At 38.2% G+C, this 27,415-nt stretch overlaps 1 protein-coding gene across 1 annotated transcript in view; it reads right to left on the reverse strand.

Annotated features, from left to right (window-relative positions):
* The window catches only part of MRE11 (MRE11 homolog, double strand break repair nuclease), a 76,642-nt gene that overhangs the window by 38,701 nt on the left and 10,526 nt on the right, over window positions 1–27,415 (reverse strand). Inside the window, exons 5-11 of the mRNA XM_052652594.1 lie at window positions 20,982–21,069; window positions 19,193–19,334; window positions 15,201–15,315; window positions 10,084–10,269; window positions 9,214–9,385; window positions 6,529–6,609; window positions 2,649–2,775 (exon numbers count right to left, since the gene is read on the reverse strand). Coding sequence (XP_052508554.1) covers window positions 2,649–2,775; window positions 6,529–6,609; window positions 9,214–9,385; window positions 10,084–10,269; window positions 15,201–15,315; window positions 19,193–19,334; window positions 20,982–21,069 — 911 coding nt within the window. The remainder of the gene's footprint in view (window positions 1–2,648; window positions 2,776–6,528; window positions 6,610–9,213; window positions 9,386–10,083; window positions 10,270–15,200; window positions 15,316–19,192; window positions 19,335–20,981; window positions 21,070–27,415) is intronic.

Below are 27,415 nucleotides of genomic sequence, written 5' to 3' on the forward strand. Positions count from 1 at the left end.
AGGTATGCCCAAACTTTATCAACTGTCAGCTTGCTCAACGTAGTAGATTTTGAGACAAAAATATGGCATTTTTGCTAGTTTCAAGAGTCTTTCCCAAGTCTCTACTTCTTTTCCTGATCTCCAAGTATCATGTCTCTTGACTCCATCCTCAAGAGTGGTCCACAGATCTCTGGGAGTCCCCCATACTGCTTCAGGGGGCTCAATAGTAACACGAAGACATTATTTACGTTTTCCACAGTATTGCCACTTATACTGATGATACAAAAGCAGCCCTGGGTAAAACTGCCAGTGCCTTAGGATGAGTGAAGGCAGTGGTTCTGAGCTCTACTAATAATCATCACTTCGTATTCACAGTTCAAAACAAGACAAAGCAAACAGCCAGTTTCACTAAATAATATCCTTGATGAAACAGCAAAAATTATTAATTAAATCTGAGCTCATAAGTACATATCTGTTTAATATTCTGAGAGACAAATGGGAAGCATGTATAATAAAGCAGATTTACTGCATTCTTATGCAGGATGGTTGTCTCAAAAAACAGTAGGTACAGAATAAAAAGAGTACTGGGTAAGAAGTCAAAAAGCATAAGGTCTAGTAATATGCTCTGTTCATAACTTCTGTCAGGGAGAATGAATATTAACTGTCCAGCAGGTGTGCAACATGGTATGGAAAATACAATAACAACAAGATAGGAGACAACCCATAATAGCTAATGATTACAATGAAAGGTGGTAAGTGCTGCAACAGAGCTGAGAAAAAAAAATATGACACAACAAGAAGAAATGAACTATTTCTTCCCCAAGAAGACTGAAAATAATGTGCAGATAGCAAACGCTATTATCATTTGACTCAAGACTTGCAGAATGAGTAAGACTCAATAAGCAAAAAAAGAGAAAAAAAAATATCTTAGGCAGAGGGAAAAGTTTATGCCACGGCTTACAGGATAAAGAGGCACAAAGTTCAGCATGCCTCTTGCAAAGCAGTGAGGACAAGTAAATAGAAATCCTTTTTGAATTTCAAGATGGGAGAATCAATATTACTTCATAAATATGATTACTACATTTTACTATGCCAGACACTATGTTAAGACCATTTACATACAGTATATCTTCCAATCCTCACAACAGTACTATGAGGCAGGTATAGCTATTATCCTAATTTTGATGACAAGAAAACTAAACATCAGAGAGATTAAGCGATTTGCATGATTTCACACATGTAGTTGAAGTAGCAGAGCTGGCCAAAACAACAAACAATTTCATGCTTTCAATACAATACACGAAAGGGTCATTGTTTCCATTCGGCAATTAATGTTTAAGCAAAAAAGGGATCATCAGAACAAAACTGACTACGGATGAAACACAAATAAATAAGGAACCAGTTCTAAACTCCATATTTTCACAAATGCTATACCAATAAAACTCCAAGGAATTGATAAGAATGAATGACTAGAGTAAATCATCATCAATAACTAGCTAAAGTTAACAGCATAAAAACCATTCTCTGATATGGATTGTTTTCCCCTAAAACAGTATTCTGTGAGCTCTACTGAAATATCCAAATGACTATTTCAGGCTGAATTAACAGTACACACCATTTTGATCACAATTTAACTATGAAAATAGAAGCTCATTAAATCAGGGTTAATAAAAACCAATGCGGTATACATGTAAACAAGGGACATATTAATTCTGACTCGATAGTTCTAAGGAGAAGAGCCACTGTATTTAAAAAGGATCAATATTTATTATGAAGAAGCACTATTTCAGTCAGGTGACCTGTTTTTGATAAATGCTAAAATAAAGGCAATTAGTTTTCACAAAACTTAATTAGCCCTTAAGTATATATCTTTTTAATATTCTGGGACATCTCTTAGGACCAGAATCTTAAATCACATATGCTGTGAAGTTGAAATATTTAGCTGTAAAATTTAAGAGTACATTCTCTAAACATTTAGAATATATAGTAATAATATATATGTAAACACTAAATCTATAAAGTATGTGTTATTAATCAGCAGCATGTTTAAAAAAAAAACTATGAAAGCCATCATTTCTTCACTGATAACTGCAGGTTTACAAGCGATTGCTAATTTTTGCCTGCATGCGTGTGTGTTTAGTCACTAAGTTGTGTCTGACTCTTTGTGAGCCCATGGATTCCTCTGCCACGCTCCTCTGTCCTTGGGATTTTCCAGGCAAGAATACTGTATTGGGTTACCATTTCCTTCTCCAGGGAAATCTTCCTGACCTGGGATCAAATTTACCACAGGTGGCTCAGTGGTAAAGAACCTGCCTGCCAATGCAGAAGACATGGGTTTGATCTCTGATCCGGGAAGATCCCACATGCCTTAGAGTAACTAAGCTCGTGCACCACAACAACTGAGCCTGTGTTCTAGAGCCCGGGAACTGCAACTACTGAGCCTATTTGCCAAAACTACTGAAATGCAAGTGCCCTAGAGCCCTGAGCTCTGCAACAGAGAAGCCACAGCAATGAGAAGTTCCCATACCCCAACTACAGAGTTGCCCCCGCTCGCCAAAACTAGAGGAAAAAATTGCAAAGAAACAAAGACCTTGTATAGCCAAAAATATACCTTAAAAAGAAAGGTGCTAAAAATATCTTAAAAAAAAAAAAAAAGATAACCAGCTTACCTGTGTTTTCCTTTTGTTCTCTGTGCCTGAAAAAATGGATAACATCTTTTGGATTAGCTACCCGATCCACAAATTTCTGGCTAAAGCGAAGAACACTGAACGGTTCAAAGCCTCCACTATAGTCCACCTGGAAATAAAGAACAAGTTACAAAGGCTAGCAAACAACAGAGCACCGATTTCAGTATTTATGGATGAGACTTTTAAGTTAGTATTGTATGTTAATGTTCTACAATTCATTTTAAAGATCATCATGATGTTACACAATTTATTCTATGAAAAAATAAAGATTCAAAGGTTTATGCTTCTTCAAGACATTGTTTGATGGAATCAAGGTACAGCAAGAATTCCCACAATGTCAGAATCACTGTATCTCCCCATGGTAAAAACTAACAGTCTAGGAACCAGGAATATCATCTGTAAAGGATGTGAAATTTCTAAACAAGTTTTCTTAAACTTTTAAAACAGATATCCAAATAGACTGCTGGCACTAGATGTATTTATTAATTGGTTTATCACGTAAGGATAAGCTTTCACATCAGACAAAAATAAACATTGGGAAAATCCATGGAGGAAAAGACGCAAGTCTGTGAGCTTTGAGAAATGATCACCTTCAAAACATGGGACAGTCATCTCTTGGTATTTCAGGGGGATTGATTCCAGGACCCCTGACTGGGAACACCAAAGTCTGCAGATGCTGAAGTCCCTTGTATAAAATGGTACAATTCAATCAGCCCTCCATATCTGCAGATATGAAACTGCAGGTACAAGAGGGCTCATGATTTCTATTTAGAAGTAATAATGGTTCTCAAGGCAGGCTTTTTTTAAAGACGTCTCTTATGGCACCAAGCCCCTTACAAAGAAAAATACCACATCTCTTCCTAACAGATATAATCATTTTCCTAAACCAGCTGTTCTCAAAGGATGCTCTGGGAACCAGCACTGTACCGCATTACCAGCCTCTCCAGACTACGCCTAACCTCCACCCCAATTATACTCTCTGTCACAGTTAGCACTGGCTAAGATTCTGTCACATATTTGCTATTTGTTTACTGTATCTCTTCTCACACCTCCATCTCCTGAAAGCCTTGTCTATTTTATCATCACTGTCTACCCCTCATTCTCATATACGAAAAGAAGGCACTCAGTAACTCAATAAACATCTGTTCACTGAATTAGTGAATCAGTGAGGGTCATCTAGCCAATACATTTTGGAATACTACCTACAGGAAGATATTTCTTCTTTTTATCATTAATGAGTTAGTAATGTGTTTGGGAAAGGAACACCAATTTTCAATTTAAGTCTGATTAGTTTTAACAGTATCAGGCAGACATAGATGAGAAACATGGTGCTTCTGCCCTGATAGATCTATGTGGTTCTCTTAAAGCAGCTAAGTTTCTATTACCCAGATAAACCATCTCTACAGCTGCCATGTTCTAAACCAGAAAATGCCAAATGCTCAAGCTAGGGAGTCTCCCCAAAACATATTTTTAACAACTGAACTCCAGGCTAGTTTTATTTGTAATTTTCTTTTTCTAAACGTTACAAAATTATTCACTGAAATGTCCACAATGTCTAAGTACTCTACCAAGGGCCAGATATAACATAAATAAAACAGCATCCTGGTTGGAAAGAAACTAAGAAGCTGGCTAGGAAGACAAACCATGTAAAGTAGTAGCTGCAAGCAGAATCTGAATAGTGCTGTAAGAAATATGTACAGAGGAGATTGAGGACACGAAGAAGTAGAGATTCTGAAGGGATGTCAAGAAAAGTTTCTATTGAAGAGGGAAGCTTAAGTGAGTATTAAAGGGGATTACTTCAGAAGAAGAGAAGTACATCCCATGCAGCAGGATCAGCGTGAGCAAATACGCTAAAGAGTGAAATAAACTCCACTAGACTGAAGCAACTTAGCAGCAGCAGCAGGCCTAGGAAACAGCAACTTTCAGTCAGAAACTGGAGTCCAGGAGGTGCTGCCAGGAAACAAGGTAGAAGCAATGAGGTGGGTTTAGACCTGATCATGTCAAGTCTGGAACGCCACATGAGAGTTTAGGCTCGTTCTTGTTAGAGTTGGGATGTCATTAAGTCGTTTTCAGCAGGAAAACCATGCAATATCATATTTTAGAAAGACAGTGTTGGCATTAGTCTGGAGAGGCCAGGAGGAAACTGGAGCAGAGTCAGGTAGGAAGCTGAAGCTGCAGGCCAGCTAAGAGAGCATCCAGGCTCAGCTACAGCAATGACAACGAGATGGAGAGAATTCACTCAGACCTAGGAAGCACATACCCAGGGACAAGAGACCCAGTGGCTCAAGGTCACATAGCTACTGACAGAGCCGGAATCAAACCAGTCTGACTCTAGACTGTCCTCTTTACCTTCATCCTGTACGGCCCAGGGCTTCTCAAATTGTCATGTGCATATAAATCTTTGGGGGATCCGGTTAAAATGCAATTCAGTGGGTTTAATATGGAGCCTGAGATTCTGTATTTTTAAGAATGTGATGCCAGTGCTGCTGCAGTTTGAGGGCCATATCCCTTGGGCACAAGGCTTTAGAAGGACTCTTGTACTCCAACAAGGAGGTCTCAGGGGTAGGTCAAAATTTGGGAACCATCATTCTATAGGTGATCATATGCCTAGACTGGACACAGAACTAAGTAAAATATAGGAAGGGACAAAGAAAACTTGTAGAAGAGAATGCTGAAGAGTGACTCACTAACTAAGATAAAAAAAAAATCTACTGGATTTGACAATTGAAGGTTGCATTTTCCACCTGAGATGGTGGTGTCACAGCCTTGATTATAGTGGACTGTTATATGAGCAATATAGACAATGTATTATTTTGGGGGGAAGAAAATCAGAAAAGGGAGGAACTAGAAGAGAAAGGTAGAGAGGCGGAAAAAAAAAGAAGTCTGTTGTTATTTGTGAATATCATGATGCAAAAGATAAACAGGTTTAGAGTCACAGGAAACACTTTGATTTCTTAGAATTTTCTAACTCTGAAATGTCAGTTCTTGCCACCTATTTATCAACCACGTGCAATTGCCAGGGACTGTTCTGGGATCTTTGGCTACATTAGTTAACAAGATTCACAAAGTTCCATGCTTCCATTGAGCAGATAGTTTGGTAACTGAGGATAAATAATAACCAAAATAAATAAACAAATAAATTGGATGTCGTAGTTCAGGTGGATGTGTTGTGGGGAAAAAAAGAAGACGTAGAGAAGGGTAAGTGAAATTAGCAGTGCTGGAGAGAGGGCCTGGGGGTTACAATCTTAATCAGGCTGGGGTCCACTGAGGTGACTACTTGGGTGACATGAACAGACCTGGAGGAAGTGAGCAGGTCTGATATGCCCGAGGCACCGCAAGAAGTCTGAGTGCCTGGAAGGAGGGGAGAGTGGGGAGCCGCAGGCAATGAAGTCCGAGAGCTCGGCCAACCTAGTCAATACAACACTATTTAGAAATGAGGGAAGCAAGAAAACAAAAATGTCAAACCTATCAGAATGAACTAAAATGGATAGCCAACAAGGACCTACTATATACAGAGTACATGGAACTTTACCAATGTTATGTGACAGCCTGGATGGGAGGGGGATATGGGGGAGAACACATATATGTATGGCTGAGTCCCTTCACTGTTCCCTTGAAACTGTCACAACATTTTTAATCAGCTATACCTCAATATAAAATAAAAAGTTTATAGAAAGGAATGAAACTACAATTAAATCAAATACTGGCTGCTTTATTATTTTCTTCACCAATGATGACAGCTCTTTCACTATACGTACTCTCTTTGCTACTTTACCAAAAAAAAAAAAAAAAAATTCATGTAAACTGTACAAAACTCTCCTTTGAAAATCAATAAAGCTAAATTCATCTAAATAGGACTTACTCGCAGTCGTATAAGAGGCTTCTCTGGCTGTCGAGAATTTCCCAGACGTTCCCGTTCTGCATTTTCAAGCATTTCTTCAACCTCAAAATAAAGATATTGTCATGACTAGGGGGAAGAGGTACCTCTGGCTGGCATCTGGTGGTAGAGGTCAGAGAGGACTTGTAAAAATCCCACTGTGCACAGAACAAGCTCCCACAACAAAGCATTTCCCAGTCTAAACTGTCAGCTGTGCCAAGGCTGAGAGACCCTGCGCTGCCTGAGTAGGCAGGGACAATCCACTCACTCATGCTCCATCTCCCTCGCCTGAGAGATCAGGTTCAGGGACAAGTACATGACCTCAGTCCAGGGAAACTCAATGTTTAAGGGGTTTATCTGGAACCACTGGGAAAAAAATGATTCAGCTGTAAAGGCAATGTAAGTCTGTGGGCCACCGCATGACAGACTTCCTTATAGTGAAGCTTAAGATAAAAACCACAGGACTGGGTGGCACAGGACTAAACATGGAAACAGAGACAGAAGGGCCTGCTATCTTAATTTGAGTTTCTGAATCTGGTCATCTTGAAACCAGCAAACCTAAACCTTTCAGTTATATGAGTTACATGAAGCTAGTAAAGTTGTGACATTGGGTGAGTTACTTTAAGGTTCAGCTCCAGTGGGCGTTTCTGCAGTTTAGTGGTTATCACATTTGCCTCACTTTAAGGTTCAGCTCCTCTTTCTATAAAATGTGGATGGTAGACTCTACTGTCCTATAGCATTGCTAAGTGGATTAAATGCAAAACGCTGTCAACAGCGTCCGGAATATACAAGCAATGAACAGCAGTGACAATTATCATTATCATAAAAAGCAGAAGAGCATACGCAGAGTAAGAACTGAGTAAGTGTTAGCAATTAATGTTACATATGAACGACTTCTGTTCCAACAGCAAATCTGTAAGTCTAATTTGTTCGTAAGTCCAACAGTTATCCTAGGTACTCAACTAACACAATCGGCTACATAATCCTATACTGTAATAGGTTTCCCAGCTGGTGCTAGTGGTAAAGAACTCGTCTGCCAATGCAGGAGACATAGAGATGCAAGTTTGATCCCTGGGTCAGGAAGATTCCCTGGAGGAGCGCATGGCAACCCACTCCAGTATTCAGAGCTTGGCGGGTTACAATCCAAAGGGTTGCAAAGAGTCAGACACAACTGAAGCAACTTGGCACACATGCACAAATAGGTTTATAATACTTTTCATACAAAAATACATAAAAACAAACACAAAAAAATAAAGAAAACATTTTTAATCTTAAATGTGGCACTTTGAAAAGTACAACAATACCAGCTACATCACTGCTGCTTTTACTCCTCCTTCCAGACATTCTTCAGCTTGAAATAAAGATACTGTATTACCATACTCTATACAGTGGTTGTGGTGGTTTAGTCGCTAAGTCGTGTCGGCCTCTTGCGACCCCATGGACTATAACCCACCATGCTCCTCTTGCCTGGGAGTCTCCAGGCAAGAATACTGGAGTGGCTTGCCAGTTCCTTCTCCAGGGGACCTTCCCAACCCAGTGATCAAAGCCATGTCTCCTGCACCGCAGGCAGACGCTTTACTGCTGAGCCATCAGGGAAGCCCTCTGTACAGTGCAGTACACCAGAGTACAGCCATTGCAGAGGATGCATGCATGTGACAATGTACAGCAGACATGTGAACTAATTTAAGTGATGGGACATGCAAACGCATGTCTGCATATTTCAAAGTTTGCAACTTGAACGTTCATGCGTAGACTTACTGTATTAAGATGTCAAATTCCATATTATCAAATGCATTCATCCAACTTCAAAGTGGCTCAAGAAATTCTGCAGAGGTTTAGGGATGGTGATCTGTATGGGAGGAGGTATGGGACTTACACTGAAGTGACATGGTCCCTGTGCTGTGTTTAATCACTCAATCATGTCTGACTCATTGCGACCCCAGGGACTGTAGCCCACCAGATTCCTCAGTCCATGGCATTCTTCAGGCAAGAATACTGGAGTGGGTTGCCATGCCCACCCCCAGGGGATCTTCCCAACCCAGGGATCAAACCGAGGTCTGTTGCACTGTAAATAGACTCTTTACCATCTAAGCCACCAAGGAAACCCAAGAATACTGGAGTGGGTAGCCTATCCCTTCTCCAGGGGATCTTTCCAACCCAGGAATGAACCAGGATCTCCTGCATTGCAGGATAATCTTTTACCAGCTGAGCGACCAGGGAAGCCCTAGCAGACACATTTCAAGATTTTATCTGGAGGTAGATTTCAGGGTGAGAGGATGTGTGAGGGAGATTACTAGGCTAAGGTTCTCCTCATCTACCATAGTATCCTGCGATTCCCCAATCAAAGTTACTGCTTTCATTAATAAAATGAACAAATTATCAAATCAGGATAAAAAAAGAAAAGCAATTATACATGCATCTCTGAGGAGGAGGAAAGGATCTGGGAGGGGGGCTTAAAGTTTCCTCTATATGTAGCATTCTTCCATCTCAAAGACTTAAAAAAAAACCTTCAATACACCTAAACTCATTTACTGAACAGTGGTTCCTTAAAGGTTTCAAGAGAATGTAACAAATGTAATGTCTTCCCTCTAGTCTACTGAAGTATTTAATTCAATGTAAATAATCTCTCAACTAAAATAGATTTCACTGATCTTTATCTAGAAGAATTACCTTCTCCAAGCAGAAGTTCTGTATGACTTGCGTTACTTTAGGATTATCTGGGTTAAAAATGTCTGGATGATCAGCCAGAACAACATCATCCATGAAAAACTGCCTCACTGTTCGGAGAGGAATTTTCTGCATATTCATCTTCCTTCCTTTAATACGCAGCAAACCAATGTGTCTGAAATGAGGAGGGAAATGAAAACCTAATCACATTGTAAATTTCCTCATGAAAATGTGCACATCAAAACGATCATATTTGTTAATGTCTACAAAATCCTTAAAACCTCCCCTCCTTAAAAAATGTTTAGTAATTTGATTTGTTTTTTTTTTTTAATATTTATTTATTTATTTGGCTGTGGACTTTCTAGTTGTGGCATGCAACGCTTAGTAGTTGTGGTGCCTGGGCTTAGTTGCTTCGTGGCATGTGGGATCTTAGTTCCCTGATCACGGATCGAACCTATCTTGCACATTGCAAGGCAGATTTTTAACCACTGGACCACCAAGGAAGACTTTTAGTAATTTGATCTTAATGTTATATCACAGGAAAAAACGTAAACATTCTTCTTCCCCAGAATAAAATCTACTCATCCATCAACTTTCCTATAGCATTCTAACTTAAAATTTAATTAATAAAAAATGTTAGCCTTGAATTGGCCTAATGAACAGCAAAATCATTAATACCACTGGGGTATTTCACTCCTGCTGAAAACAGCTTAAAATCTAGGAAAATAGTAATAGTATATGGAATAATCAGTCTTTATAAATAAATTTATCATATAAGTAACAGCACCATCAGTACTTTTGGCCTATGAGATGATCAGATTATTATAGAAAATATTTTTAAGAATTGATTTGGAAAATATAATCATTACTTACTTCTTTACAGCTTCTCCTGGGGAAAGAGACGTGACCACTGAACTTCCAGGCTGTGACACGTAGAAGAGCTGCTGTTCATTTTTGGTTGGAGCTATTTTACACTCATGTTCATGGCCCCAGATAACAAGATCGATGAAGTCATCCAAAAACTGCTCTGGAATGAAGTTGGTACTTCCATGTTTACTCCTATGCCAAGATTTTTAAAACTAAGTATTATAAATGTCCACAGATATAAAACAACTTCATAATAAGTCTTTCTCCAGTCACTAAAGATTTACTATCCCTTCTGTAAGCCAGAAAGTATTTGAGGGGTTGGGGATACAAAGATAATATCTAATTCCTAATCTCAAAGGGTTTACAAGCTTGCAGGACACAGACAAGTAAAAGCCTCAAAAGAGAAAGCAGTCAATTCTACACAGAGGCAGGTCACAAAAGGTAAAGAGGAATAACTCTCCCTGTGGGAAAGCCAGAAAAGCATGAGCTCTAGAAAGAGTAAAAACCTATAAACTGGTCTGAGTGTACACCAAACAAAACACAGAAGATGACAGTGAATTTAACCTAAGCTTGTATGTCCCCTCACTTTTAACATGTTTCTTTTACTGATTAAAACAATGAGAATGTCAGTCTTATATAAGAGATAAGAGTTTTCAATATTAAATAAAATATTGTATGAATGTGATTTCCAAACCCTTATTTTATACCTAGTTTAGCTGCTATTATTAAAAGATATCTGAAAACCCAAAGAGAGGAAAATAAGAAAAAATTTTCCACAATATTGATTTATATCACTGAGAATTTAAGTACAAGTGTTCAACGACTTCAACCAGCATTCAACTGAGGCAAGCCAACATTCATTCACTCAACAAACATTTACTGAGTGTCTGTATGTGTCAGGTTTCCCAGGTCTCTTCTAGATCCTGAAGACATGAACAAAGTCCTTGCTCAAATGGGGGAAACTAGCAATAACACAATATGCTCATGTATATGCATACACATACACATATATATCTCTATGTTTTTTATATAAAGTTTTGTCAGATAGTGATAGGGGCTATATAGAAAAATAAAGGGAAAAGTTACATGTAAAAGGGAGGCTACTATACACAGGGTGGTCCAGAAAAGCCTCTCTGACAGGAGACAAGTAGCAGAGCATGGAGATGAGGGACCAGGAATGCCCGAGACCTAGGCAGAGCGAGGAAATTGATGGCTACGGCACTGACATGGGAATGTTTCCAGTGAGTTCAAGAGCAGCAAGGGGACCAGTGTAGCTGAGCAGAATGAATGCACAGAAGAGCAGGAAATGAAATCAAAAAAGCTCATGTATCTAGGAATGTTTATGTAAAAAAACACTTTTATGTAAAAAAAATGTATAATGCTATCACAATGACTGAAGAGAGCAGAATAACTCAAATAAACATGATGTATGTGTGCCTTCCTGGAGCACAGGAAAAGGGAGAATTATGCTGGTGGGTTGACTCTGACTTATGACACAGAACCCTATTAGAACATCCTTGTGGAAATGTTTTGCATGACAAAATCTGTTTAGGGTTTACCTTCTTTCGCTGCAAGAAAAAGAAAATTGATCAACATATAAAAATAAATAGGAAATAAAGTAAAATGTAAAAGGCTCAAAAATTCTTGCTCTGTATGAGAAAATCAGTTTGTTTTTATTTACAAGGCCCTGAAAACATACTTACCCTGAAAACAAAAAGAAAGTAATAATGTTGAAGGTGAAAAATGACCCTAACAGCATTACAATAAAAACCTATTATAATGACAATGAAGGGATAGGGGAAAAGGAACTGACCTAAGTAACTTTAGAAAGTGGTGTTTTTTACTAGATATAGTTTAAGGCTATGGACTAAAATAATATACAAACACGGAATCCTGGCTGGCAAATTTTCTCAATTTTAAAATTACTTTATATGTGAATTAAGATTTAAAAAGTAAGTAAACATAAAGATGATACAATCCAGGTTTCTGTTAGAGAAAGAAGCCTCAAATAAGGGAGAAGACAAAAATGAACCCTGTAGAGCTGGATTCAAATCAGTATGAACTTGCACTAGGGTTTTTTTTTTTTAACACACATATTTGTTGTTCAGTTGCTCAGTCATGTCTGACTCTTTGCGACCCCACGGACTGCAGCACGCCAGGCTTCCCTGTCCTTCACCATATCCGGGAGTTTGCTCAAACACATACATACATACAAATATGTATACGTGAATTAGTAAATATACACATATTCCCTTAACTCTAGTCATGAGGGCTATGGAGACCGGCAGTAGCACTAAGCACACTTAGTGGCCATATCTGGGTTTCTAAATACCACTCTCCAATGAAAGCAATTAGGGCTCCTTGGCAAAGTAGTTGATTCCTGGGCTTGGGAGAAAAATACAAGGGGAGCCTGGAGCATCTTGTAGGACTGGAAGGTTAATGACATAGTTCAAAAAACAAAAAGGAAGAGGGCTTGCTGAAAGAGCACAGAAGCTGATATAAAAATGCTCTCAATGGTCAGAGTTGAAACAAAGTAAGCAACAACAGAAACTGCTAATACTGGACTGTACCTCAAAGAATAAAATAAATATTTGAGTCTAAAGTAACATAAATAAATGAATGGAATGAATAAGTAAATAAATGAGAATGACAAATTTTCGTAACAGAAGACTTTCAGTCAATAATTATAGAAAGAATAAGGGAAATTTAAAAAGTTACAAACACCACCACAGCATTAATTACTGGAAACAAGATGCACCTTCAGTTCAGTTCAGTCACTCAGTCATGTCCGACTCTTTGCAACCCCATGAACCACAGCACACCAGGCCTCCCTGTCCATCACCAACTCCCAGAGTCCACCCAAACCCATGTCCATTGAGTCGGTGATGCTATCCAACCATCTCATCCTCTGTCGTCCCCTTCTCCTCTTGCCCTCAATCTTTCCCAGCATCAGGGTCTTTTCCAATGAGTCAGCTTTTCATATCAGGTGGCCAAAGTATTGGAGTTTCAGCTTCAACATCAGTCCTTCCAATGAATACCCAGGATTGATCTCCTTTAGGATGGACTGGTTGGAACTCCTTGCAGTCCAAGGGACTCTCAAGAGTCTTCTCCAACATCACAGTTCAAAAGCATTAATTCTTTGGCACTCAGCTTTCTTCACAGTCCAATTCTCACATCCAAACATGACCACTGGAAAAACCATAGCCTTGACTAGACGGACCTTTGTTGGCAAAGTAATGTCTTTGCTTTTGAATATGTTATCTAGGTTGGTGATAACCTTCCTTCCAAGGAGTAAGCGTCTGTTAATTTCATGGCTACAATCACCATCTGCAGTGATTTTGGAGCCCAGAAAAATAAAGTCAGCCACTGTTTCCCCATCGAGATGCACCAGTGGATGCTAAAGCCTGTGGGTCAAAATCTAAGGAGAAACAGGATATTCACATAGTCTCAATGTATTTTTCCCAATATATTTATTATTATAAAGTAGAAGATGTGACCTTTCCAGTGGAGAAACGTGGTCTACACCACCTTAATCAAATGATCAAAATTATTAACATCACCCTTAACAGCAACCAGCCATACCAACATTATATTATCCATTCCCCTTATCAATGCTGCCACTCCACCTCTCATTCTGGTATGGAATGGCTTCTGACTTATTCCTACTTGGGGAAAGCAGAAAGTGTAGCAGAACGGGAAGCCTTCAGCAAGAGAAGGAACAAACTCCCTGTCTGTTACATAGAAACCAACATATCAAAACCCTGTCCTGTTTCTCCTTTGAAACTCACCATGTTTATTCAAGAATATACATAAGGCAACATAACACTGCAGCCTAAAACCTTTCTTTCACTGAGTTGTGGTGATGGACAAGTACCAGAGTATTCTACAGTCAATAAATATCTCTTCAATAAATAATACTATTTAATAATAAGAAGAAGAAATTATATAATCAGGCCCCAAATCCCTTCAGATTCTTTTTCAATAACTTTTCCAACTTTGTTCCTTATATATCATTTCACTGCCACCATTGTTACCATCTCACACTTTTTTACTATAATTATCACATAATAAATCTTGTTTCTTCAAATCTCTATTTCCTTTCAATCAACCTTATACCCTGCCACTAGATTAAATTTCTTAAAACTACCAACAAAAAAAAGCTGATCTACCTATATTTAATATTCTGGAAAAACACCTGTATATATGTACCAGGAGTAATGTATAAGAATATTCCTGTACCCACTTCAGCAGCACATATACCAAAAAAAAAAAAAAGAATGTTCCTAACAAAAAGATCAAAAAAAAAAAAAAAATCTGGAAATAACGAAACAGTCATCAACAGGCGAAAAAGTCGAAATGTATACATCAGTGAAAAAGAGTTATGCTGTTAAGCAGCAAAATGAATCATAGTGACATAGGGCTTCCCTGGTGGCTCAGTGGTAAAGAATCCACCTGCAATGCAGGAGACCTGGGTTTGATCCCTGGGTTGGGAAGATTCCCTGGTGAAGGGAATGGCTACCCGTTCCAGTATTCTTGCCTGGAGAATCCCATGGACAGAGGAGCCTGGCGGGTTACAGTCCATGTGGTCACAAGAGTCAGACATGACTAATGACTGACACTTTCATTTTGAAGTAACATACTGTTGAACAAAAATAAGCCAACTGCAAAATATAAAGCATGGTTCCAGTTATACCAAAACCAAATAAAGATGACTCATGAATAAGTGTATAACTGAACAATAAAGCAAGCTATGGACAGATTAAATAAAAAGTGAAGATAATGCTTCCCTATAAAGTATGTAGAAAAATATAGGGTCAGAAAAGGGCATGGGGTAATGTACTGCTCATGTTCCACTTCCTTCTGAATTTAGGAGCATTCATTTTATGGTTTTTGGTATTTCTTACCCATATGCTAGAAAGACTCATTTGTGTTAATAAGTATGAATATATATTGAAAATGATTTCAAGATGCAGTCACACAATGCCTATCTAAGTCTGCCTGATCCCGCACTGACAGCCTTCAAGGAATAAGGAGCCCTTTACTAAAATATAGGTAAGCTTAGAAACAGAGATTTGGGGAACCTCAATATTTGACTCAAGAATTTTCAGAGACAAAACTTTTACCTGTTCTGATGAATCACAAATAAGTTAAACCAAGAGTTCTCATCTTCTTTGGGTCTCAACATTGTTACTTTTTTGTTGACAAACATTCGATAGAGCCTTTCATCTGGAATGGATCCTGAAATAGACATTACATTATTTTAAAAGTTTTGCTTCTAAATTATGTGCTTCTCTGAGTATCTCATTTTCCTATCAGAGAGATATTTGAAATCTGATATTATTATTCCCAAATGAAAACGTTCCAAGTTCATGCCTGACAGCTGCTGAGCAGTTGTTTTTGTTTAGTCGCTCAGTTGTGTCAGACTCTTTGTGACCCCATGGACTGTAGCCCATCAGGCTCCTCTGTTCGTGAGATTTCCCAAGCAAGTACTGGAGTGGGTTGCCATTTCCTCCTCCAAGGGGTCTTCCCGACCCAGGGATTGAACTCGAGTCTCCTACAAGTGTCCAGTATTGGCAGGGGAAGTCTTCACTGCTGAGCCACCAGGGAAACCTGCTGAGCAGTCAGTTGCAAACGATGTTTTCCATGTCAAGCATACATACCTTCAAAATCTAGAAATGTAGAATAAAAATCTGTTTTCTATGCTCATAGTCTTATTAAAATTTTTAATAATATTGTTTCCTACTCTATTTTTTCTATGTGTACTCTTGATCTAACATATACATTTTAAAATACACAGGAAATGACATTAAAAGGGGTGAGATTTTAAAATGTACTTAAAAATAATAGTTTTATATATATTATGCTTTTAAATAAAAACAGTGTGCTTTTAAATAATTTAATGATTTTTAAATAACTCTTCCTAACTCCCCAAAGGATAATCTTAGTCTAGTATAGGTCAATGAAAATAAACATGCAAATTGTAATTTTAAATGCTATTAAAGGCAAGTCAGGATGCTAAGAAGGCAATTATCAGTGGGAGGACAAGGTTACCACTTCATGGAGTGATTAAGGAAGAAAAGTCAATGCTGCAGAAGTATAAGAGCTAGAAGAGGTCTAGCTTCTAGAGAGAACTCCTAGTGCTAGCAATTGAAATGATGGTGGAACGTATGACTGGGACAAAAAAGGCAAGACATGAAAATCCAGGGCATTAGAAGGTTGATCTACTTAGCTGCAGAAATACTGAGAACACTGACAAAACTGGAAGGTAAGCAGGTAAGAAAATTGAGGTAATGGAAAGGGCAGTTTACTGGTTGGCAGTTAGCTTCAAGGGTATCTGAAAAGGAAGGACAGGGGTGGTAGCAGGAAGCAAGGAGAGCAGGGACTTGCCCTCCAGCCCTTCCACCCTAGAGCCTGTGAGAGGCCAGGAGAAAACTGCACAGGACACAGGAGCCTCGTAGGCCAGTGTCATTCACAGTGACACAGCACAGGGAGCATTCAGGGACTGATGATATGAGGAGTCTGCTAACTAAAAAAGGCTCTAGAATATGACACCCCACTCCAGTATTCGTGCCTGGAGAGTCCTGTGGATGGAGAAGCCTGGTGGGCTGCTGTCTATGGGGTCGCCCAGAGTCGGATACAACTAAAGCGACTTAGCAACAGCAGCATATACAGAGCTGGGGTGGGAGTAGCCGCTGGAGGGTAGAGACTGAGTCCAGTTAAGGAAAATAGAACAGGATGAGATAAGAGCTTGCAGAGCTGAAATAGTTTCAGCTATTGAAGCTGAAACTCCAATACTTTGGCCACCTGATGCAGAACCAACTCATTGCTTCTGGCAGTGACTAAGGCATAATGGGGTTTGTCCTTGGTTTGAAAGTGTAAGGATCAATCATTTTCTTCAGATATGATCCCTAATGTTACAGTGATTAAAATATCAGGAGTGTTTTTTTTTTAAAGTGTATTTTACTTCCTGCTCTATCACTTGCAAAAATCAGACATAATATTTTGATCTCATCTTCTGTATCTCTGAAATACAGATTGCCATGATGCTTTTCTACTGGCAAAATTATGTAACCTGGGCAAAGACTCTACACTTCCTACAGAAAGTATTTAAATAAACCATCCATCTTAATTATTCTTTAAAAACATATACATAATTATTCTTAATTATTCTTTAAAAACATATACAAAGAGAAATGAGTACTAAGGCTTCTATTATACCAAAATCACTCAAAAAATAATGAAAACTATGGGCTTCCCTGATAGCTCAGCTGGTAAAGAATCCGCCTGCAATGCGGGAGACCTGGGTTCGATCCCTGGGTTGGGAAGATCCCCTGGAGAAGGGAAAGGCTACCCACTCCAGTGTTCTGGCCTGGAGAATTCCATGGACTGTATAGTCTACAGGGTCGCAGAGAGTCAGACACGACTGAGTGACTTTCACTCACTTCACTCATGTTGAGGTTAGTTACAGCATGAGTTTTTTCTCAATTTCCCCTGGGGTACTTTAAAACTGGTTTAACATGAAGTATAAATTTTATAATACTTAGGAAATGGCAACCCACTCCAGTGTTCTTGCCTGGAGAATTCCACGGATGCAAGAGCCTCGTGGGCTACAGTTCATGGAGTTGCAAAGAGTCGGGCACAATTTAGCGACTAAATGATACACATCAAAAACAATGAAACTATTGTATTCATATAACAAATATCAAACTGAACTTCACCAAATGAAGACACAAAAAATACACTCTGAATGCATGCTGATAATGGTTTTCCCAGTAGTCATGTATGGATGTAAGAGTTGGACCATAAAGAAGGCTGAGTGCAAAAGAATTGATGGTTTCAAACTGTGGTGCTGGAGAAGACTCTTGAAGAGTCCCTTGAACTGTAAGGAGATCAAACCAGTCAATCCTAAAGGAAATTAACCCTGAATATCAACTGGAAGGACTGATGCTGAAGCTGAAACTCCAATACTTTGGCCACCTGATGCAGAACCAACTCACTGGAAAAGACCCTGATGCTGGGAAACAATGAAGGCAAAAGAAAGGAGCAGCAGAGGATGAGATGGCTAGATAACATCACCTACTCAATGGACATGAATCTGAGCAAACTCTAGGAGATAGTGAAGGACTAACTCAATGAGGTCACAAGAGTCAGACACAACTTAGCCACTGAAGAACAACAAACAAAAATAGTCTTCCATTCACATGTAATAAAGCCTAGCAAACAAGCTTTTACCTACTGGAAACTAAATAAATTTCAAAAGTTGATAAAGCAAATTTTCAGAGCATTGTAGATGACAGTTCTAAACAAGCACTAATAAAAATATCATGTGAGCCACCAAAACAGGCCAAATATGTAATTTAAAATTTTCTAGTAGCCACATTAAAATAAGTAAAAGAAATTGGTAAAATTAATTTTAATATATTTTATTTAACCCAATATCTGAGTAAGGTATTTTACATTTTTTTTCTATCTTAAAAATCTAATACGTATTTTATACTTATAGCATGACTCAATTTAGACTAGCCACTTTTCTAGTTCCTGATATCCACATGATTACTGTATTGGACAGTGTATAAAAATGCAGTTTTTCTAAATTACTCTACAGTTCTGATGTTCAGGATTCTTGTCTGAGTCTAAAACAAAAAAAAGAAAGAAAAAATAAACAACAGCTACTAAGGGAAAAATATTTTTTCATCAAAACTGCTATTAAAAACAAATCTCAAGGACTATTGAAATGAAATGTCAGTCGGTCCTTCATGTCTGACTCTTGAAAACCTGATGGACCGTAGCCTGCCTGGCTCCTCTGTCCATGGAATTTTCCAGGCAAGAATACTGGAGTAACCATTCCCTTTTCCAGGGGATCTTCCTGACTCAGGGATCGAATCTGGATCTCCTGCACTGCAGGCAGATTCTTTACCATATTGGTAAAGAATGAAAAAGAATGAAAAATGTCCATCAAAATGTTGTAACATTTTTTAAAGTCACCCATAAGGAATAATTAGATTTGCCTTACTACTTTCCAAACAACAACAAAGTGAACTCCAGAATTTGATTTCCTAGTTGCTTAAACAATTAAATGTTTATCAACATAAATAGTAATATAAAGCCATCTTACCTAAGCCATATAGAGCAATTTTTGTACTTCCTTTCTGAAGCAAAACTGGACTAATGTCTATCTTCTCCACAGACAATGAACGTCCAAAGTGATTGACAAATCCAGCACAACTTAAAATATCCAGGGCGCAGAGTGCATCTGCCTATGCAAAATATTTTCAAAGAATATTACTGTATATCTAAAAATAATCTGCATATCATGTTATTACTTATTAAAAGTATATTCTGTATAGCAGTTATAAAAACCTAGATGAAGATAGTGCCTTGTCAAAACAAGATTACAATAGTAAAGTATGTGCTATCCTTTTTTCTATCACTGTGAGTAGAATCACATGCTAAATGCAAAGTTAACATTTCATCAAAATTTATCATGTCTTGTCCACTGGAAAAAAAAAACCAGCTATATTAAGCAGACCTCTCAAGATGTGAGGAAAACAAGACTAGCTAAATAGTGATTTATAATACATTAATGACCAGAAAAAATAAAATGATATTTTGAGATTACTTTCGGTTCAGTTCAGTCGCTCAGTTGTGTCCAACTCTTTGCGACCCCATGAATCGCAGCACGCTAGGCCTCCCTGTCCATCACCAACTCCCGGAGTTCGCTCAGACTCACGTCCATCGAGTCAGTGATGCCATCCAGCCATCTCATCCACTGTCACCCGCTTCTCCTCCTGCCCCCAATCCCTCCCACCATCAGTCTGTTCCAATGAGTCAACTCTTCGCATGAGGTGGCCAAAGTACTGGAGTTTCAGCTTTAGCATTATTCCTTCCAAAGAAATCCCAGGGCTGATCTCCTTCAGAATGGACTGGTTGGATCTCCCTGCAGTCCAAGGAACTCTCAAGAGTCTTCTCCAAAACCACACTTCAAAAGCATCAATTCTTCGGCGCTCAGCCTTCTTCACAGTCCAACTCTCACATCCATACATGACCACTGGAAAAACCATAGCCTTAACTAGACGGACCTTAGTCGGCAAAGTAATGTCTCTGCTTTTGAATATGCTACCTAGGTTGGTCATAACTTTTCTTCCGAGGAGTAAGCAGCTTTAATTTCATGGATGCAGTGATTTTGGAGGCCAAAAAAATAAAGTCTGACACTTGTTTCCACTGCTTCCCCACCTATTTCCCATGAAGTGACGGGACCGGATGCCATGATCTTCGTTTTCTGAATGTTGAGCTTTAAGCCAACTTTTTCACTCTCCTGGCCCTTGCTATCTTTACTCAGCATCACAAGAAGAGTATCTTCCCACAAATCATTAGCCACAAAAAAGATCAAAACTCATAATTCAGTTTCAACTGAACGCATGTCAGTTTTGCACCACTGTGAAGTTGAAAAATGTTAGATCGAACCATCATAAGCTGAAGATGGTCTGTACTTCCTTATCAAACAAAATAAGATGATCTAATTTAGATTTAAAACTGTTCATGAAACAATTATTTCCTACAGTGAGATTTTTGAGATAAAAGCACCAGGTAATCTGTAAAGCATTATACAAATGTTAGGTTATTCCCAACATTTATTTATTCCTAAATGTTATTCCTTCTACTGGTTACTTATTGCTAACTTTGGCACTCAAGAAATAAAAGCATATCTCATACATCAATTATTATCTCAGATTTTTTAAAGTATCTAAAAAGCAGTATAAAAGCCTATATGAATGATAAAAAGTCAATTTGAATCTCTGAGTCAATCTGACTAAAAGCTGCAGGGAAGAAGTGGAAGAATGCTTCCCCGTAGACAAACAGAAAATTTCTAAAATTTCAACAAACTTTAAGAACACAATAATTACCCCTGTGGGATCATCATGATTGCCGTGAATACTAAACACCGGAATTGAAATGTTGAGATTGCCATCCTGGTAGTTCACCCATGGAAACCTTAAAAAAAGAAAGAAAAATTTCTGTAAGAGACAAAAGCTCTTTCCTTCATTCTCCTCCTCCAAAAACTTAATACTGTTAGAGGCAAATTGGATTATCTAAGCTGGCAGATGACTACTAGTTTGGAGTTTTAAAAAAAAATTCAATCATGGGCAATAATTCAAGTTTGAAAAGATCTCAAAGTACTGCACTTGAAAAGAAAACCTTATAGTATATGATGCTTGTGAATTGTACGAACAATTTGATTATCTGAATAGTAAGCTAATAGGCTTTCAAAATTTCGAAGTCTTTGTGTTAGGTCTGTATTTGTATTGTAGAAGCAGAAGGGGAAGAAATACATCTACTCTAGAATACAAAAGACCTTGATTAAAAATTCCAGCTCTATCACTTACTACTTGTATGACAAATTTTCATACTACTCCTGGCCGTAGTCACCAAGCTGCACTTCTCAGAGGAAATGACACTAGCAATTTCTACTTTATCTGTGCAAAAATATCTTATACCTGTAAAGCAAATAAATACATATTCCTTCTTCCACAAATGGCAGCACAATATAGACCTCTGGACCCTGCCTTTATCACTTAACATACTTTGTAAATGATTCCATATCAGTATATAAAGAGCTTCCTTGTGTCTTTTTTTAGCCAGACATTGTATGGATTATTACAATGTGCTTAAGTAGATACCTATCAATGGACATTTGGGCCATTTCCAGTCTTTTGTTTCACAAATGGTTGAGTACTCCTGTACAAAGGTGCCCTTGTGAGAGTACAGGAAATTATCAGGACACTGTCAGGTCAAAAAGTACACCTATATTTGTAAATTTGATTACTGCCAATTTCCCCTGATTGAGGTGGTATAATTTGCATATAATACAATGGCAATGCATGAGACCATTTCCCCTTACTCCACTAGTACAATATATGATCAAACTTCTTGAATTTTATACCAGTGATTCTAAACCCTAGCTGCACAACAAAATTCTCTAGGGATCTTTCAAGATCCGCCAATGTCTGAGACACCATCAGGGAGATTAACTGACCTAGAGACTGGGCATCAGTATTTTTTAAGATTCTGAGGTAAAGATAATACACACCCAGGACTGAGAATTACTGATGTATATAAATCCTATAGGAAAAACATATCTCAGTGTACTTCATCTTGTATCTTTCATATTATTTTAATATGTTAAAATGTCACTTTATTTCCTTTTCAGTGAATGATGTCCATATTCTTTACCTAACTTTTTGTTTACTAACTCATGAATTTCTTTTAACTGACTTGAAAAAATTATTTATCTATTGGGAAAATTAGACCTTAATTTGCCTTGAATTAAAAATGTTCTTTCTGGTTGAACCTGGACTTCCGACTTCCATGGGCAGCTCTTGCCATGCAGAAATTTACAAAGACAAAAATATCAATCTTTTATGGATTCCGGATTTGTGCAATACTTAGACAAGTCTTTTCCACATCCAGATTTTTTAAAATGCTTAACAGTTTCCTCTAGTTCTTTTGCTGAATAAGCTATATTTTCCTGGAGATATGTGACACCACCTTTATCAAATACTAAATTCCCACATGTATTGAGGCTATTTCTGGAACTTCTATACTCTTCCAATTATCTGCCTATCAATTCATGAGTCATATCACATTTTTTATTAATGTAAAGAAGGCAATGGCACTCCACTCCAGTACTCTTGCCTGGAAAATCCCATGGACGGAGAAGCCTGGTAGGCTGCAGTCCATGGGGTTGCTGAGGGTCAGATACGACTGAGCAACTTCACTTTCACTTTTCACTTTCATGCACTGGAGAAGGAAATGGCAACATTCCAGTGTTCTTGCCTGGAGAATCCCAGGGATGGGGGAGCCTGGTGGGCTGCCGTCTATGGGGTCGCACAGAGTCGGACACGGCTGAAGTGAGTTAGCAGTAGCGGCAGCATTATAATATACTTTTTTCCAGCTATATTGTGATATAACTGATGTGCAACATTGTATTACTTTAAGGTATACAAATATGTTGGTTTGATATATTCATATACTGCAAAATGATAACCACTGTAACTTACCTACCACTGTAATTAACACACACTCCCTTCAACAGCTGCCAGCATGTCACACAGTTACCATCTCCTTTTCCTAGTGAGAACATTTAAGATCTACTGTCTTAGAAACTTTATTAACTATAACTAATACTATGCTGTACATTAGATCCTATGAATGTAATCATTTCTTAATCAAAATTATACTTTTTGACCAGCATCTCCACTTCCCCCCCACAACACCCGGCCCTGGTAACCACCATTCAAGTCTCCATTTATATGAGTTCAGATTCCCTATACTGTATAAGTGATATTATACATTATTTGTCTCTTTCTCTGACTTAGTTTACTTAGCATAAAGCATTCAAGGTCCATGCATATTGTCTCACATGAAATGATGTCTCTTCTTACAGCTGAGTAACATGTATGTTTTACATATACACACACATATACATATTACATGTTTATCCATTCTTCCACTGATGGACATGTACACTGTTGCCACCACTGCCTTATCTTGGCTACTGTGAATAATGCTGCAGTGAACATGGGAGTGCAGACTATCTCTTCAAGATACTGTTTTCATTCCCTCTGGATATATACCCAGAGGGAGAACCACTGGATCACACGGTGGTTCTGTCTTTGAGGGGGAACCTCCAGTGTTTTCCATCGGCTGTATAAACTGGCATTCCAAATAGTGTGCAAGGGTTTTCTTCCCTCCACATTCTCTCCAATACTTGTTCTCCCTTATTTTTTTGATGACAGACATCCTAACAGGTATGGGGTAATATCTCATTGTGGTTTTCGTATGCCTTTCCCCAATGATCAGTGATGCTGAACACCTTTTCCTGTACCTGTTGTTTGTTCTATTTCTGTGAAAGCTACCATTGGAATTTTGATAGGGACTGAACTGAGCTAAACACTACTTAGTAGTCCTCTTTTTCAGAGTTTCCCTATTTTTTTCTGTTCTATTTTTCTACATGAATTAGTAAACTGGAACAGAAAATTATCCAAAATGTAGTACAAAGAAATAAAGTTATAGGGGATACTAAAAAGTGGGTAAGATATAATTTTCAGAAAGAGAACGGGAAAGAAGGTTTGAGGACATTTGCTACTGTTGTTTAGCTGATAAGTCATATCCAACTCTCTTGCAACCTCATGGAATGTAGCCCACCAGGCTCCTCTGTCATGGGATTTCTCAGGTAAGAATACTGGAGTGGGATGAAAGAAATCAAAGAGCACACAAATAGATGGAAAAATATACCATGTTCATGGATTGGAACAATCAATATAGTGAAAATGAGTATACTATCCAAAGCAATCTATAGATTCAGTGCAATCCCTATTAAGATACCAATGGTATTTTTCACAGAACTAGCACAAATAATTTCATAATTTGTACGGAAATACAAAACAACCTCAAATAGCCAAAGCAAATTTGAGAAACAAGAATGGAACTAGAGGAATCAACCTGCCTGACTTCAAGTTATACTACAAAGCTACAGTCATCAAGACAGTATGGTACTGGCACAAAGACAGAAATATAGATCACTGGAACAAAATAGAAAGCCCAGAGATAAATCCACGCACCTAAGGACACCTTATCTTTGATAAAGGAGACAAGAATATACAATGGAGAAAACACAATCTCTTTAACAAGTGATTAGAATTTTTTAAAACAAGGACATATGTAAGAATCTTTCAAAATCCAATTCTAAACCCAGCCAAATTATCAATCCAAAGTTAAAAGTACTCATCTTCTTAAATACAAAAATCCCCAAAAATTTACCTCCCAATATAAACTCCTTTTTAAAATATATTTATACACAAATAGGTAAGAAATAAGAATAAAAATAGCTGTGAAAAGCAGGGAAGCGAAAGGCAAAGGAAAAAAGGAAAGATATACCCATTTGAATGCAGAGTTCCAAAGAATAGCAAGGAAAGAAAAGAAAGCCTTCCTCAGTAATCAGTGCAAACAAATAGAGGAAAACAACAGAATGGGAAAGACTAGAGATCTCTTCAGGAAAATTAGAGATACCAGGGAACATTTCATGCAAAAATGGGCTCAATAAAGGACAGAAATGGTGTGGACCTAACAGAAACAAAAGATATTAAGAAGAGGTGGCAAGAATACACAGAAGAACTATACAAAAATGATCTTCAAATAATCACAATGGTGTGATCACTCACCTAGAGCCAGACATCCTGGAATATGAAGTCAAGTGGGCCTTAGGAAGCATCACTACAAACAAAGCTAGAGGAGGTGATGGAATTCCAGTTGAGCTATTTCAAATCCTAAAAGATGATGCTGTGACAGTACTGCACTCAATATGGCCATAGGACTGGAAAAGGTCAGTTTTCATTCCAATCCCAAAGAAAGGCAATGCCAAAGAATGCTTAAACTACCACACAACTGCATTCATCTTACAAGCTAGTAAAGTAATGCTCAAAATTCTCCAAGCTAGCTTTAACAGTACGTGAACCGTGAACTTCCAGATGTTCAAGCTGGGTTTAGAAAAGGTAGAGGAACTACAGATCAAATTCCCAACATCTTTTGGATCATCGAAAAAGCAAGAGAGTTCCAGATAAGCATATACTCTGCTTTACTGACTATATCAAAGACTTTGAGTGTGTGGATCACAACAAACTGTGGAAAATTCATAAAGTTGGGAATACCAAACCACCTATCCTGTCTCCTGAGAAATCTGTATGAAGGTCAAGAGGCAACAGTTAGAACCAGACATGGAACAACACAGTGGTCCCAAATTGGGAAAGGAGTTCATCAAGGCTGTATATTGTCACCCTGCTTATTTAAATTCTAGGCAGAGTATATCATAAGAAATGCTGGACTGGAAAAAGCACAAGCTGGAATCAAGATTGCTGGGAGAAATATCACTAACCTCAGACATGCAGATGACACCACACTTATGGCAGAAAGCAAAGAAGAACTAAAGAGCCTCTTGATGAAAGTGAAAAAGCTGGCTTAAAACTTAACACTCAGAAAACTAATAGAGGGGTAAACAGTGGGAACAGTGACAGAATTTATTTTGGGGGGCTCCAAAATCACTCCAGATGGTGACTGTAGCCATGAATTTAAAAGACACTTGCTCCTTGGAAGAAAAGTTATGACCAACCTAGACAGCAGAGACATTACTTTGCCAACAAAGATCCATCTAGTCGAAGCGATGGCTTTTCCAGTAGTCATGTATGGATTTGAGAGTTGGACCATAAAGAAAGCTGAGCACCAAAGAATTGATGCTTTGGAACTATGGTGTTGGAGAATACTCTTGAGAATCCCTTGGACTCCAAGGAGATCCAACCAGTCTATAAAGGAAATCAGTCCTGAATATTCATTGGAAGGACTGATGCTGAAGATGAAACTCCAATACTTTGGCCACCTGATGGGAAGAACTGACTCACTGGAAAAGACCGATGCTCGGAAAGATTGAAGGCAGGAGAATGGGATGACAAAGGATGAGATGGTTGGATGGCATCACTAACATGATGGACATGAGTTTGAGTAGGCTGCAGGAGTTGGTAATGGACAGGGAGGCCTGGCGTGCTGCAGTCCATGGGAACGCAAAGAGTCAGAGACACGACTGAGCAACAGAACTGATGTCTGTTTTCATGGGTTACTTTATATATATACATACACACACACACACACACACATATATACATATGCACACATTTTTACATATATATATTTAAGTTCTGTATACTGAGAGAAACCAGAAGCACCACAAGACAATAGCCATGTGCATGCCAAGCATCCAGATTCTAGCTTACAAATACCATTCCAAAAGGAACCAAGACTCCATGAGTATAAAGCTTGGGAAAATACAGAATTAGCCTGGAGCATCTTCTAATGCCAAAAAGTAAGAAACATGGGGAAAAAAGATTAGTGTATGTTGACAGGACACAAGAGCCCATCTGAAAGAGTGTCCAATAGCTAAAGCTGGAACAATTTATTTGAGCAACAAAACAGATTATCAAAATAATGTTAAATTACAATTCAAAGGAAAAAAATGAGTTCATACTGATATAATGATTTAATAAGTTCCTACTAATATAGACAACTGAATAAATAAACAAACATATGGGGGACAAGGGACAAGTCTTTATGGAACAATTCCAATTAATAAATGGCAGAAAGAATGTGGGAAACAGGAAATCACCATGAGGACACTATAGTTACAATAGCTGCAGGCAAGAACCACTGGCAAATGCTAAAATTACTGGACAAACATTAAAGAGAAAGGAAATAGTTGTAGAGCCTCTCCTAAAATTTTACTGATTTTAGTAAG

The sequence above is a fragment of the Budorcas taxicolor genome, chromosome 15, assembly GCF_023091745.1.
Source record: "Budorcas taxicolor isolate Tak-1 chromosome 15, Takin1.1, whole genome shotgun sequence".
Classification (NCBI taxonomy): Eukaryota; Metazoa; Chordata; class Mammalia; order Artiodactyla; family Bovidae; genus Budorcas; species Budorcas taxicolor.